At 37.3% G+C, this 14,211-nt stretch overlaps 1 protein-coding gene and 1 long non-coding RNA gene across 3 annotated transcripts in view; one reads left to right on the top strand and one right to left on the bottom strand.

Moving 5' to 3' along the window:
• LOC121266945 lies at positions 1-13,847 on the top strand. Of its 2 annotated transcripts, none has more exons than XR_005940947.1 (3): positions 1-1,264; positions 1,999-2,075; positions 12,753-13,847. It is a non-coding gene; the product is annotated as an uncharacterized LOC121266945 (long non-coding RNA). The 2 variants fall into 2 exon arrangements; XR_005940946.1 differs by lacking the exon at positions 12,753-13,847 and adding an exon at positions 2,201-2,499.
• The window catches only part of LOC121266944 (phosphatidate phosphatase PAH1), a 24,785-nt gene continuing 18,898 nt past the window's right edge, over positions 8,325-14,211 (bottom strand). Inside the window, exons 6-11 of the mRNA XM_041170808.1 lie at positions 12,132-12,218; positions 10,974-11,046; positions 9,736-9,779; positions 9,515-9,643; positions 9,342-9,440; positions 8,325-8,574 (exon numbers count right to left, since the gene is read on the bottom strand). Of these exons, the coding sequence (XP_041026742.1) occupies positions 8,518-8,574; positions 9,342-9,440; positions 9,515-9,643; positions 9,736-9,779; positions 10,974-11,046; positions 12,132-12,218 (489 nt within the window). The 3' untranslated portion in view covers positions 8,325-8,517. The remainder of the gene's footprint in view (positions 8,575-9,341; positions 9,441-9,514; positions 9,644-9,735; positions 9,780-10,973; positions 11,047-12,131; positions 12,219-14,211) is intronic.

The raw sequence follows: 14,211 nt of genomic DNA, 5'->3' as shown, positions 1-14,211 counted from the left end.
CCCCCCCCCCCCCCACGCTAGTAGGACGCCGCAGTTGTTCCCCAACCACCCCCGCAAGCCGCAATCCACACGTTCTCTCTCGCTCTTCTGGAGACACGGTAAGCCTCTCTCTTTAATTGATAATCAATTCATATATTATGCGTAATCCTAATGAATTCATATATTATGTGTAATCCTTTGTAAATTCTTTTAGTTACTGCTATTAGTATATTATCATGAAACTTTCGAGGTGTCTATGTGTAATCCTAATGACTACAATATATACACAATAAATTGCTTTTTATTGTTAGAGGTGTCTATGCGTAAGTGCATGTGCTCTAATTTGCCCTTTTTTTACACCTCTACTAAATTTTTGTCTCTTTGGTTTGCTTGGTGTATGCAACTTATGGTATGCCTGTGGCAGGTCTACGGGTTACCACAAATAGGGGGATTACCTCAAAAATGGGTCTAGGGGCTTGTTTGTTGATCTCAAAGCTGATGTTCTGCTTTTCAAGTTGCTCTCAAAGCTGATGTTCTGCTTAGTACTTCTGCTCCAAAAAATATCATTTTGTATGATATCATTCGGTAACTGAGTTGAAAAACTTCCAACTTAAGCACGCATGCATGGGATATGTATCCAATTAGTAATATTTGTGCACCTATATATGTTAAGAAACGATTTGTATAAAGTAGTTCATGCTTAAAACCCATTTGTTATTTTAATATGGCTTAAAATGGCTTTGTCATCAAACTAAGCATTGAATCAAATCTGCACATGGTTTTAAGTATAGTTTTTGTGTTGGCAAGTGGAGTATAAATAAGACTAAACCAACTTCTATAATATATTTGCTCAAATATGTTCATGTACTTCTTAATAACGATGTCAGGCGGGGGTTTTTGGATGGTTTTTCAAAGTCTCTAGCATGCAAGGAATTCTGGGGATGAAAGACTAGAAGAAATATTTTTTGAAAATTTCTAGATAACTTTAGAAAATCTCTGTCAACTAAGGAACTCTAAGACAAAGTCCAGAACAAACTTTTTTTTTTTAAGTTGTGGTTGTGAAGGTTTAGTATTGTTAACTCCTAATAGCTTTTGGTGTTATGACTGGGAAGGAGTTTTTGGATTTAAATCTTTCAGTGCAAATCATTTCTAGGGTCGTTGAGTCTGTGTCAAACATTTCTTTTTTTCCTGACTATTAAGTTTTAATTTTTTTTCTCAGGTGGGGTTGGTCTTGCGGGTTGCTTGGATTGGCCCTCCCATGTTTTGGCCTCTGATTTTCTTCCCGGTATGCTTTACATTTTTACTATGAAGTGCATGGTTCGCGTATTTTTCTCTATTTTTGCTGCTGCTATTTGTGGTTCTTTGGTTCTTTCTTAACACCATATCTTTGTTTCAAATATCTTTGGATCTTTCTTAACACCATACACTAGCAATGTTGTCATGGCATTTTTGTGGGGCAAATAGGTTCATGAACTCATTATAATCTGAAAAATACTAAAATGTTATACTAGAAGTTAAGGCATATTTCTTGCAAGTCGGGGATTCAAAGCAATAAAGGAATGAAAATAATGTTGGGTGGAACTTGGCTAAACCCAATCTATACTAATTAGGTATGATTCAAATGAAAATTGGAATAAAATAGAGGTTTGGTTGCAACAGGATAGTCAAGGTGACTTATAAAAAAAAAGGATAGTCAAGGTGGGTTATACCTTGCCAACAAGAACTGCCCAGTTACCTTATAACCATCTTCCTCCAAGCTCTGTGCACATTAGAAATTGCAATGGTTTTGGTGAAAGCCATGTGTACTTGAAGGAACTTTGATGAAGTTCTTATTATGCTTTGAACAAAGATGCTTGTTGTCAAGCTCTGCCCAGTCACGTTGTCAAGCTTGTGATTTGGTTTCTCGTACATATATTCATGTAGCTTTTGTTTTCTATTGTATCCACCTCTGATTTAAATAATATCGTGAAGTTTTTCTCATGCTGTTATTTATAATAATCTGTAATTTGTTGTCTTCAGGCAAAAGTTTGATGATGAGTGAGTGACAAAAGAAGATGGAAAGAGGGCATTAAAGGAGCAACATGGGTGAGGAAGAGGTAACATCTATCATAAGGATAATGATACTATAAAAATATATCATAAGGATAATGATACTTCGCTCAATGGATTGGAATGCTAGTGAAACATTTCACTAGTAATTTTTTTTTAATGTTTGTAATAGATTATTAAAGTTGCCACAAAAGGACCATCTTTTCATCGAAAATAGATTTTTGTGACGATTAATGTATGTCGCAAATACACTTTTAGCGTCCAACATGAAATTTGTCGGAAAAATTTTATTTGCGACAACGATTTTCAACAGAAATGGCTATAGATATTTGCGACGATTCCGTGGTCGATGGAAATGTATGATTGCGGCGAATAATATTGGTCGCAAAAAGTCCTTATAGTTCCCATAACCTTTTAGTGTCGAAACAAAATATCGTTGGAAATTGCTTATTTGAGGCAATTTTTACAGTATTTACGACGAACAGTTAACGCTGCAAAAACTTTTTTCTCAACGATTTCCATTGGCAAAGAATGCACATTTGCGGCGACTTTTCAACTATTTGCGACCAACTTAATCACCAGAAATAATAAGCTATTTGCGACAATTTTTAGCTTTCATTGATTAAGAGCAAAAGTGACTCTATAATTCCGACGAATCTGCAGAGAACCAAAAATCGATAGGAAATATCAATTACGGCAATTTTGCCCACTTTTTGTGACGAATTACGGCGCTATAAAATGTTATTTTTCTTGTAGTATAGAATTTATAAACCGACTGATGAGAAGATTTACTCTTTAAGTTATTATTAGGGGTGGACCCACATACTTGGTTGGTGTCTCAAAGTTTTCAAATATCACCAAAAAAAAAAAAAAAGAAAAAAAGAATTTAATGATCTTTATATGTGAGAATTCTATAAAAGTTATTCTCCTGAAAGTCTGCTTATTTTTTCTGCCCCTAGTTATCATATAAATTTAGTTTAGTATACTATATAATATAATATTTGTACATAAAATACGTATATTTTATAATTGGATATTTGGATTTATCATGGCCAGAGGTTAAAATTTAAATAGTATAGCTAATATGGTTTACTAATTATAACAATTGTTAGAGGCATAGTTTTCCTGAATTCCAAATTGTATTCATTGTATTGAGGCAGTGCATATTTATACACTTTACAAGGGAATCAATTTAGTTACAAGAGAATAAAGTAAAGAATAAAATAACATAAATGTAAAACTTATTCTAGAATATACTAGAGTAAATGTAAATCAGTAGATTCTATGCTAATACGCCCCCTGGAGTCCAGTGGGGTGTCAACAACAATGAGACTTGTGCGAAAATTAAGAAATTTTTCTAAGACTAAAGGCTTGGTGAAGACATCAACCAGCTGATTTTTTGAACTACAGAAAGAGACTCAAAGTTTTTGCAACAACTCTATCTCGTACAAAATGATAGTCGATGTCCATGTGTTTGGTTCTGGAATGATAAACTGGATTAGCTGAGAGGTAAGTAGCCCCGATATTGTCACACCATAATGTGGGAGGCTGAGACAATGAGATGACGAGTTCCTGAAGCATGGTTTGTAACCAAATTAACTCAGTAGTAGGAGATGCAAGAGACATTTACTCAACTTATGTGCTTGATCTAACAATAGCTTTTGCTTCTTAGAACTCCACGAGAGAAGGTGCTGTCCCAGAAATACACAGAAGCCACCAGTGGATCGTCTATTATCTGGACAGTCTACCCAGTCTGCATTCGTGTACGCTTGAAAAGTAAGACTTGAAGATGATTTAAAAAATAGACCATGATTAAGTGTGGCTTTGAGGTACCAAAGTATCTTTTTAACAGCAGACCAATGAGACAACTTAGGACAGTGCTTAAATTAACATACTTTGTTTATAGCAAAGGCTATATCAGGCCTTGTTAGAGATAAGTATTGTAACCCTCCTACAATATACTTCTAAACAGAGTACAATCATCAAATTGAGGAGAATCAAACTAAGAGAGCTTAAGGGAAGCTGCCATAGGAGAAGTCATGGGTTTGGCATGAAGCATATTACTCCTAATTAACAAATCCTTGATGTATTTTCGTTGAGACAAAAATAAACCAAAAGTAGAATAATCAATCTCAAGCCCAAGAAAGTATGATAGTCGACCAAGACCCTTAACAGGAAAGGCAGTAGCCAAATCATTAATAAGAGAATCAATAGCATTTGGTTGTGAAGAGGTGATAATCATATCATCAACATATATCAAAACAAAGATGCGTAGATCACCATGATTCAAAATAAACAGAGAGCGATCTGCATGAGAGGCAGAAAAACTATACCCAACCAACCAAGAATTGAGTTGTGCAAACTAGACTCGTGGAGCCTGCTTTAGGCCATAAATAGCCTTGTTAAGTTTGCCCACGTAATTAGGATAATTCGGATCAATGAACCCTTAGTCAGATGCATGTAAACTGTGTTAAATAATGAACCATGTAAAAAAACATTTTGAATATCTATTTGGTGCAGGGGTCATCCCTAACTAACAGTAAGAGATATTATCAAACAGATGGTGGTCGATTTCACTACTGGACTAAAAGTCTCATGATAATCTAATCCCGATTGTTGGGGATAGCCTTTGGCTACCAATCTAGCCTTCCTACGTTCAAAAAAACCATTAGAGTTTAATTTGGTGCGATACACCCATCGACAGCTAAGAATATTAAAAGAAGGGAGAGGGGGTACCAAACCCCATTTTGAAGCAAGGTAGTGTACTCTTGAGTCATAGCGTCACACCATTCAGAGAACTTGGAGGCAGTTGAAAAACTGGAGGGTTCATATGGAACAGCTATCGTGGTGTTGAGACAATGCCGTCGTGGATAAGGGATCGTGCCATCTGTGACAACTCGTGGTCGCGAGGAGTTGGTATGACTTCGAGTAATGATTGGAGATCTTGGAGGAATGAGAGGAGATGAATCATTTTTGGATGGAATGAGAGTGGTTGAATGAGAAGGAGGAGAATAGAGAGCAAAATAATTTTCAAAAATTGAAGGAATAGAGGACAGGGAATTAGGGCTCAAGGAAGAATTAGGGCTTACAGAAGGAATAAACAAAGGAGATTGAGAATCTCGGCTTGGGCCTGGATCGAGGATGGGGGTTGTAAAGAGAGGGAGTGAAGTATGAGTCTGGGCTGTGTTGGATGGATTGGATAAGTGTTGGGGAGTGGGCTTCAAATGAGAAAGAGGAAAGGAGGCCTCATTGAAACTTATATCTCTTGAGATGTAAAGTATATTTGATTTGGGTTCTAGGCACTTATATCCTTTGTAAGTGGTGCTATAGCCCAGAAAAACACAAGATATGGAATGAAAATTTAATTTGTGTTGGTTATAGGGATGTAAACTGGGCCAACATTCACAACCAAACACCTTTAAAAAATTGTAATCCGGATCCCTTATTATAGTCGAGAATATGGAGATTGATTTTTGAGTATTTTTTAAGGGGGCAAATTGATCAAGTACACAGCAGTTTCGAATGCTTCATCCCAATATTTGGTTGGAAGAGAGGCATGGGCTAATAGAGCAAGCCCAGTTTCGACAATATGTCTATGCTTGCATTCTACTATCCAATTTTGTTGATGAGTATGAGGGCATGAGAAATGATGTGTGATGCCTAGTTTGTGACACAGTGGGGTGAGGGGTTTGAATTCACCATCACCATCGGTTTGAAGCATAATTAATTTGGTATTAAACAAACACTCGATAAAAGGCAAGAAAGTTGAGAATACTTGTTGAACATCAAACTTTAATTTCAATGGAAAAAGTCAAGTAAAACGAGTAAAGTGATCTATAAAAGAAATGTAGTATTTAAATCCGTTTCTGGAAACTACATGAGATGTGCCCCAAAGGTCTGCACTAACAAAATCTAAAGGCCTTGTATATGTGGGCCGACTAGATGAGTAAGACAATTGATGGCTTTTTGCTAGAGAACATTTGGAACACTTGAACGCAAAGGGAGTGGGAGAAGCAGGCAAACGGTTGGTATGCAAAATCTTAGAGACAAGTTCAAGGGATGGGTGACCCAGCCGTTGGTGACTTGGTGCCATTGAGGGAGAGATATTCGTTCACCAAGATGAGCTGAAGCAGATGGTTAATTTATTGTTCAAGGGAAGACATACAACCCATTACGTGTGGGTCCGGTGAGGAGGGACTTCCTCATTCGATTGTCCTTCACAAAGAAATGAGTGACATGAAATTCAAAAAACAAGAGTTATGAACACAAAATTAAAGAACTGAGATGAGGTTTTTGGTGATATTTGGAACATGAAGTAAGTTATGTAAAATGAAAAATGAAAAGCTTGAAGTAAGAGAGGAGTCACCAATGTGTTAAAGGGGAAGGCACGATCCATCACCAACTCTGATTGTCTCATTACTAGAGTATTGTTCGGTGGATAGGTTGAGGTTGCTCAAATCATTGGTAATGTGGTGGGTAGAAGCCGAATCTGGGTACCAAGTGGTGTCGGAAAAGGAGCTAGGCGTGGTGTAATTTGCAAAGAAGGATATGGGTGCTTCTGTTTGAAAGGCATGATCAAATTTGTGCCGGCATTGGAGGGCAACATGCCCTAGTTTGTTGCATACTTGACATGTGGGACATTGTCCACTAGGTGTTTGATGATAGTTGCCTAAAGGAGAAAAAGAGTATCGACCACCATGGCCATTGAATCTACCTCGGCCTATGCCTTGTCAACCACCACAGAAGAAACCTCTGCCACGTTGATCTCGACCACTATGTGCACTGTAATTAACTAAGTGTTTAAAGAAATTTTTGGCAGTGTAAGCCTGCCTACTTTCATGAATTAACAATAACTTATATAATTCATGAGATGAAAGAGGTTCGGATCTTGTAGTGATAGAGGTCACAAAAGATTCATAAACTAGACCTAAACCAATGAGCAAATAAGTGACGAATTCCTTATCTAGAAGTGGGTTACCCGTAGCAGCCAATGTATCAGCAGGAGTCCGAACTTTTCCAAAATATTCAGAGATAGATTGATCTCCTCAGAAAAGGTTGGTAAGCTGAAATTGTACCTAACATTCTTTTGCTTGAGAATGTGAAGCAAACATGAATGCAAGAGAGAGCCATAGTTCTCTAGCAGTGTTAGCAAAGAGAACATGGCCAATGACAGAATCAGAAAGGGATGAAAATAGAACACTGAATACCAACTGATCTGTACACATCCATGAAAGAAGATCTGGGTTGGTTTTTGGTAAGCCATTTGAGATGGGAGATAGAAATTGATCTGGACAAGGGAGGATTCCATCAACATAGCAATAGAGATCTTATCCTCTAAGATATGCCAATATTTGAACTTTTCATAGTAGATAATTTCCTATTGTTAGCTCAATGGTAACAACATGTGAGAAAGAAGAAATAATGGAAGAAGTTGGCTGTGGAAGAGAGGAGGAGACAGGCATTGCCATGGATCAAGGAGATTGCTAGTCGAGCAGCTCTCTGATACCATGTTAGAGGCACAGTTTTCTTGAATTCCAAGTTGTATTCATTGTATTGAGGCAGAATGTATTTATACACTTTACAAGGGAATCAATTCAGTTACAAGAGAATAAAGTAAAGAATAAAATAACATAAATGTAAAACTTATTCTAGAATGTACTAGAGCTAATGTAAATTAATAGATTCCAATCACTTATAATTTGTAATTCGATAGTATTATATAAATATACTATAATATATTTACAAAGTACAACTTAGAGCACTAGTATTAACTTGCCAAATGTCAGTGAGATTCATTAAAGACTAATGGAAGCCAATATTGACTTGCATTGGATTACGCAAAGAAAAATATATTTATCATACTCTGCATCATATACCAACATGTGATTTGTCATTTTTGTCATTCTATTTAAACACTCATATTGATGTGTAAATATGTGTATTTGAATAGAATGATAAAAATAATGAGGAAGGCAAGTAGCATTTCTCTTAGGCAAAATGAAACTATCTTAGCTTTTAGCTACAGTAATAAAAAGAGATTCAACAAATTTGGCCTCAACCGTAGAAAGGTCATCTTAGTTTTTTTATTCTTATTTCGCCCAGCAAAATGGTAAGCATGAGAGCTGCTATACAACATAACTGTTCATCCATTGAAAGATATCACAAAGGTCAGAAAATAGCTACTTATGTTTCCTTGACGCATGTTTTCTTCCCCAAAATACTACAGGTCAGAAAGAAAGAAAACTTTGTGATACAGGAAATGTCAGAAAACATAAAGGTCAGAAAATGATACAGGAGGAGGGCTAAATGTCACAGAGAATTTTATTCAGAAATGTATCTTGTGACCCTATCAAATAAATAAAACTTCCAGTAAAACATTGAGAGCTAGCATTAATTCTGGGATAAAGCCCAGCTGGTACCGGCAAACAAGAAGAACGTTTAGTGTATCCAAGTTTTGTGGGACATCCCAAGCCACTGACCGCGTTGGTACTATAAATCAATGTCTGCCACTGGCATTTTCCAATAATTCCACGAGTTATAATCTTCCTGCATGGGCATCAATAATCAAAGGTTGCATGAAGATTGCAGATCATGAAACAAGATATGCGTAAGACAACACCCTTTCCCCCTCCATCGACCCAAAGAAAAACAATAAGGTCAAAAACTAAAATAATCTTTTTGTTTTGCTCAATAGACAAATTAGTTTCTAAACTCTAAAATTAAACTTTTTACTCCCTACCATTGCATCATTGATCCAATCACTTCTTCTGTCACCCTCCAATTGGTAAATCGTTTGAAACGCCACATCAACACTATTAGATGCTTGGCATGTATCTATTAACAAGTTACACGTAAAAACATCCAATAAAAAAACAAAAATAATTTTGTTCACAAATATTTGTTTTAAAATTTTAAATAAATATATATATAAAATAACTGCAGTAGAGGGGACAGCAGCTCCTCCAGACAGCAACCCTTGGAGGGGCCAACACCACTCTAGGTTCCCTTTCACCTTCTTTTGGTTGGGGGGGGTAGAGGAACCAACCACAGAGGGTGGGGGTTCCCATCAACCGTTGTGACTCAGTGGCACAACCAACTTGTGAGCCCTCATGAGATTAGATATTGGTCTTGATGTAGCATTTCAAACGGTTTACTAACAAAAGGGTGGTAGAATGAGTGATTTCATCGATCATGCAATGTTGGAGTAAAAAGTTCAACTTTAGAATCCAAGAACCAATGCCCACTAAGCAAACCACAGAGAATTATTTCAGTGTCTTAACCCAAACAAATATTTAATTGTAAGGTTATCTTACCTGCTCAACCAATGAAGTTGGCGGGAACATGTCATTGACAAGAGTGTGCAAAGATGTGTATGACTTCACATCAATGCGATGACTAATGGCCACCTCACCCTGTCAGTTTATATTAGCTTCTCAGTAAACAAAATATTACTGAATGGTGAAAAACATAAGCTGAAGATAAATACCTTGGGATTAATGATAAATATTTTTCCCTTGGGAATCCCAATTTTCCTATAACTGAGTTCATCTGTGTCTCTATTTCCAAAGCCAGCATAAAATGGATTGCATTCAGAAGGAAATAGTTTTCTAATATCCTGTAAAATATGACATACAACAAAATCTCATAACAAAGGATACAATTGTGTTAAATATACATTCAGTAACAAGGTTGACCCTTGATGTTTACCTCTAAACACGCAATCTTGAATTCATGAGGCGCTCGTCGTATTACTGCCAATGGTAAAGGAAGAAATAAAATAGTAAATAAAGCATGCAAAGCAAGCATAAATAGAGACTTATGCTACCTGGGCAAGAAACGTGTACTAACAACAGTGAATCCTATGGTAATGCAATTTAGTACTTCTTTCTAGGGTGGGGTAACAGGTACATGTTACCCAGCCCAACCGCAGAGCCAACGGGAAGGAAACCACCTGTTAACCTGGGTGGGCTGGGCGGATTTTGCTACAAAATATTAAAGGGCAAGCGGGTAAGTTCTGTGTTGATTTTATTTAACCCAGTATATACCCACCCGCCAGCTTGATATAAGTATGTATATCATTACAGAACATAAGAAACCTAAGTTACCAAACACCTCTTGCGCTGCTCACATCTTCTCCCTCAAGTTCTTCTTTTTCCCCTTCCCTTCTCTTTTTGTCTCTGTTTCCTCCCCTTCTGTTCTTTCTCTCTTCTTGCTTCCTTCTCCTTCTCTCAGATCTCCTTCTCTCTTATTTACATTGCTCTCATGAACAGAAAGACCCACCGTCGGGGGTCTCTGCATGATCAGAGATCCACAAGTCGTCTCTGTGGGAGCAGATATGCGACTTTTGATGTTGGTTCTTGTGTTTAATGATGGTTTTTGTGTTTGATCTGGTATTTTACGGATCTGCGGACAGAAGGGTGATAAATTCATTTCCCAGTCAACGGGGATGGGTGGAGCTGGCCAGGGGCAGGGACAGGGATGGGGGGGCTATATGGCCGCCCCACCCAGGAGAGGGCAGCTACTAACCTGTATAGGGTATACAGGCTGGTAGCAACCCTACTTTTGATGTAGGTGCTTCTTATAATACATCCACCTTTCGCTAAATTCATTCATTTGAAGTCAGCTCCATAGATATTAGAACTCAAAGTTATTCATTCGATGGATAAATCATTTTATACATATTTCGGCATTGTATTTGCTATATTCACCATCTATCCACCCCCCACCCCCTTTTGGCTGAATGGTTGGACAGAATGTTTTGTGCATGCTCATAACAGCAGAAAAGTCACAATCACCACTAAGCATATTTACCAGAGAGCCAACAGAGAATATCACATTATATAGTTGGCACCATAGGCAATTGTGCTACAGACTTGATGCAAGCTGAAGTATTTCATGCAACTTTAGTGACATTAAATAATTCTCGAGGATGGGAAGAATATCACCTTCTCGGTACAATGAGGGAAATAATCCATCAGGGGAGATAACAACAGGCCCATTTGGTAAAGTATTCCCATCCTGCAATTGTAGAAGATTTGTCAATTCAGCGTATATAATTCAATGACCACAGTAGCTGCAGCCTCTGCAAGCCTAATGTAGGGCAAGAGGAGAATTGAACCGATAGGGAAGCTACAAAGATCAACCATAATCTCCCATAATATGATCCAGAAAGCCAAATGTTCAGCAGAAACACATGAATTTTTTCAGATGCTGGATCAGGACCCAAACCCTTCAATGAAACTGATTAAATTATCAATTATTTCAAAAGCTTAAACTGATAGCTTTCTTTTCCTCTAGAGACTAAGATGTTTCAATTTCAGTCTCTTGCCTACCCATTGATCCAACAACAGTTTGAAAGGTTAACTTATTTGGGAGTCTTTGGATCTACACTGATTTTCAACTCCCCAAAGAATTTCATCAGGACTACACCCTTCCTCATCTCTAAGTGCCTGGGTATCCACCATAAGCTACAGTACTAGTTGACATTCATGAAAAATATCTAATGAATTATGATTTCAATGCATCTTGTTTAGTAGAAAGATATTCCTTGCGCATTATCAGACAATCACTTATTTACAAACCTCGTGTGGGGCCAATCGTTCTCATTTCCCATCTCATGGAAAACCATTTTCGCTCCACTTAGCCCTATCCCCTTCTAGGCTTCGTTTGAACCTCACACCTAAATTTATGGTCGTGCCATCCTAAGGTGCTACCAAACAGAACTGATCTAATCGATATCCATTGTTGATAAATCAAAGATCTAACTGTCAAATCAGGAAAATTGGGTGTTATCATATAGGTCTGTATCAGCTAAGTTCACATGTTGGAGATATGCGAACTCAAATTGCTGGCATTCGTCACAATGGTATCATGTTAAATCACCAATCGTCCCAAAAGTTAATTAGCTTGGTAAGAAGAGATGAATTTAAACATTTAGCTAATATTCTAGCAAATTTAAAATACATCTCTATGGTTGATCTTGACCGTACTGCCAAATCTTAATTTTCAAAGTTCAAGATCTCATTATGCTAGAAAATCTAGTGAGATTTCAATTTTCAATCATTCAAGGAGCCAGTCAACAAAAAACCATTTTGTCTTGGTACCTGTTTCAGATTGAGCAAAAAACTCCTAGTAAGATATGCCTGAACAATTGCACGTGCACTAAGAAACAGCAGGTGATATCCATTCTCCTGTAAAAGGAGGAGCTAAAGATTAGACATCAATATATTAAAGCAGGTCATATCATTCCAGAATAGCATATTGGGCAACTCGAGAAAAGCTCACTTTTGCTTGATTGAGTACTTAATTCTACAACCATACTGCTCAATAAAATTTATCATTCATACCAAACTCCAAATAAAGCAAATGTTTTAAAAAGTTTATTTACTAGCATACTGCTACAAAACAGAATCGATCTATCACAAGTGGCCATTTTTTTAGTGTCTACAGTCGGATTTCTAGGAGATAAATTAGGAAGTTCTATTTTAGATAAAATCTGAAATTACTATTTCCGATTTTAGATATTTCTGTTTCCTGTTTTGTAGCCTAGATATTTGCTTATTTGATTTGCTGATTTTATGGCCTTCCTCTTCTATCTATCTTGTAATCATTTCTCTTGGAGATTAATAAGAATGATAATTCTTCATCTCAAAAACTACATGGTATCAGAGCAAAATGATCGCGATGTTACTACTTATTATTAGGAGTTGGTAACGTTATGGCAGGAACTTGATCAGTGTTATGATGATGTTTGGGAAAATTCGAACGACTATGCTCATCACAAGAAGATAGAGGAAAACGGCAGGGTTTACATGTTTTTAGCTGGCCTTAATCGAAGTTTGGACAAAGCTCGCAGCCGCATTCTCGGCAGGCAACCATTGCCCTCTCTTCGGGAAGTTTTTTCTGAAGTTAGACGTGAGGAGTCAAGGGGAAAAATCATGCTGCGCAATACAGAAACTGGTTTAAACCTGGAACCTGAGAATTCTGCTCGTGTCAAGAAGTGTTGATTCTGAAAATGACGGGCGTAATAAACCGTGGTGCGAGCATTGCAAAAATCGTGGCATAGGAAGGAGATGTGTTGGAAACTTCATGGTAAACCAGCAAACTGGAAGCCAAAACCAAATGTGATGGTTGCACCTACCAAACCACTGCTGAAGAGCTTCAGGAGCTTTCTACCAACTCAGATGCAGTACCTTTTACCAAGGAGCAATTAGAGCACCTGTACAAATTGTTTCAATCTCCAAAACTGTCCCTAACTCCGTCTTGTTCTTTGGTACAGAAGGGTAACCCTCTTGCTAATGCATTTTTAGGTGTTATTCCTAACTCTGTTTATTCTTGGATAATTGATTCCAGCGCAACTGATCATATGACCAGTTGCTCCGAATTGTTCTCATCCTATAGTCCGTGTGCAGGCAATAAATGGGTCAAAATTGCAGATGGTTCGCTCTCGGTAATTGCTGGGACAGGAACTATCAAACTCACTTCGTTGTTAACCCTTGATGATGTGCTCCATGTTCCCAATTTGTCTTGCAATTTGTTGTCCATCAGTAAAATTACCTCTGATCATCAGTGTCAAGCTAATTTCTACTCTTCTTATTGTGAATTTCAGGAATTGACCACAGGGAGGATGATTGGCAGTGCTAAGGAAAAAGATGGACTCTATTATTTTGAAGATGGACCGAACTCGAGTAGACAATGTCAAAGTACTTGCTTAAATTCAGTTTCTGTTTCCAAAGATAATGATATTATGTTATGGCATTATAGGTTAGGCCATCCTAGTCTTCAGTATTTAAAACACTTGTTTCCCAATTTACTTTGGACTTTCCTTTCAATGTGAAGTTTGTCAGTTTGCTATACATCATCATGCATCCTTTTCCACCCAACCCTACAAACCAAATAATCCATTTACTGTGATTCATAGTGATATCTGGGGCCCTTGTAGAACATCTACGTATTCCGGAAAAAAATGGTTTGTGACCTTTATTGATGATCACACGAGATTAAGTTGGGTTTATTTGATGACAGAAAAATCTAAATTGGGAAAAATTTTCAAAACTTTTTACACCATGGTATGGTACAAACACAATTTCAAAAAAATATTCAAATATTGCGGATGATAATGATCGAGAATATTTCAAAAACATTTTGGGCCAATTTTTTCTTGAAAAAGGAATTGTTCATCAA

Source organism: Juglans microcarpa x Juglans regia, chromosome 5S (genome assembly GCF_004785595.1).
Source record: "Juglans microcarpa x Juglans regia isolate MS1-56 chromosome 5S, Jm3101_v1.0, whole genome shotgun sequence".
Classification (NCBI taxonomy): Eukaryota; Viridiplantae; Streptophyta; class Magnoliopsida; order Fagales; family Juglandaceae; genus Juglans; species Juglans microcarpa x Juglans regia.
The sequence above is the reverse complement of the archived record's forward strand: the minus strand, read 5'-3'. Positions and strand labels throughout refer to the sequence as shown.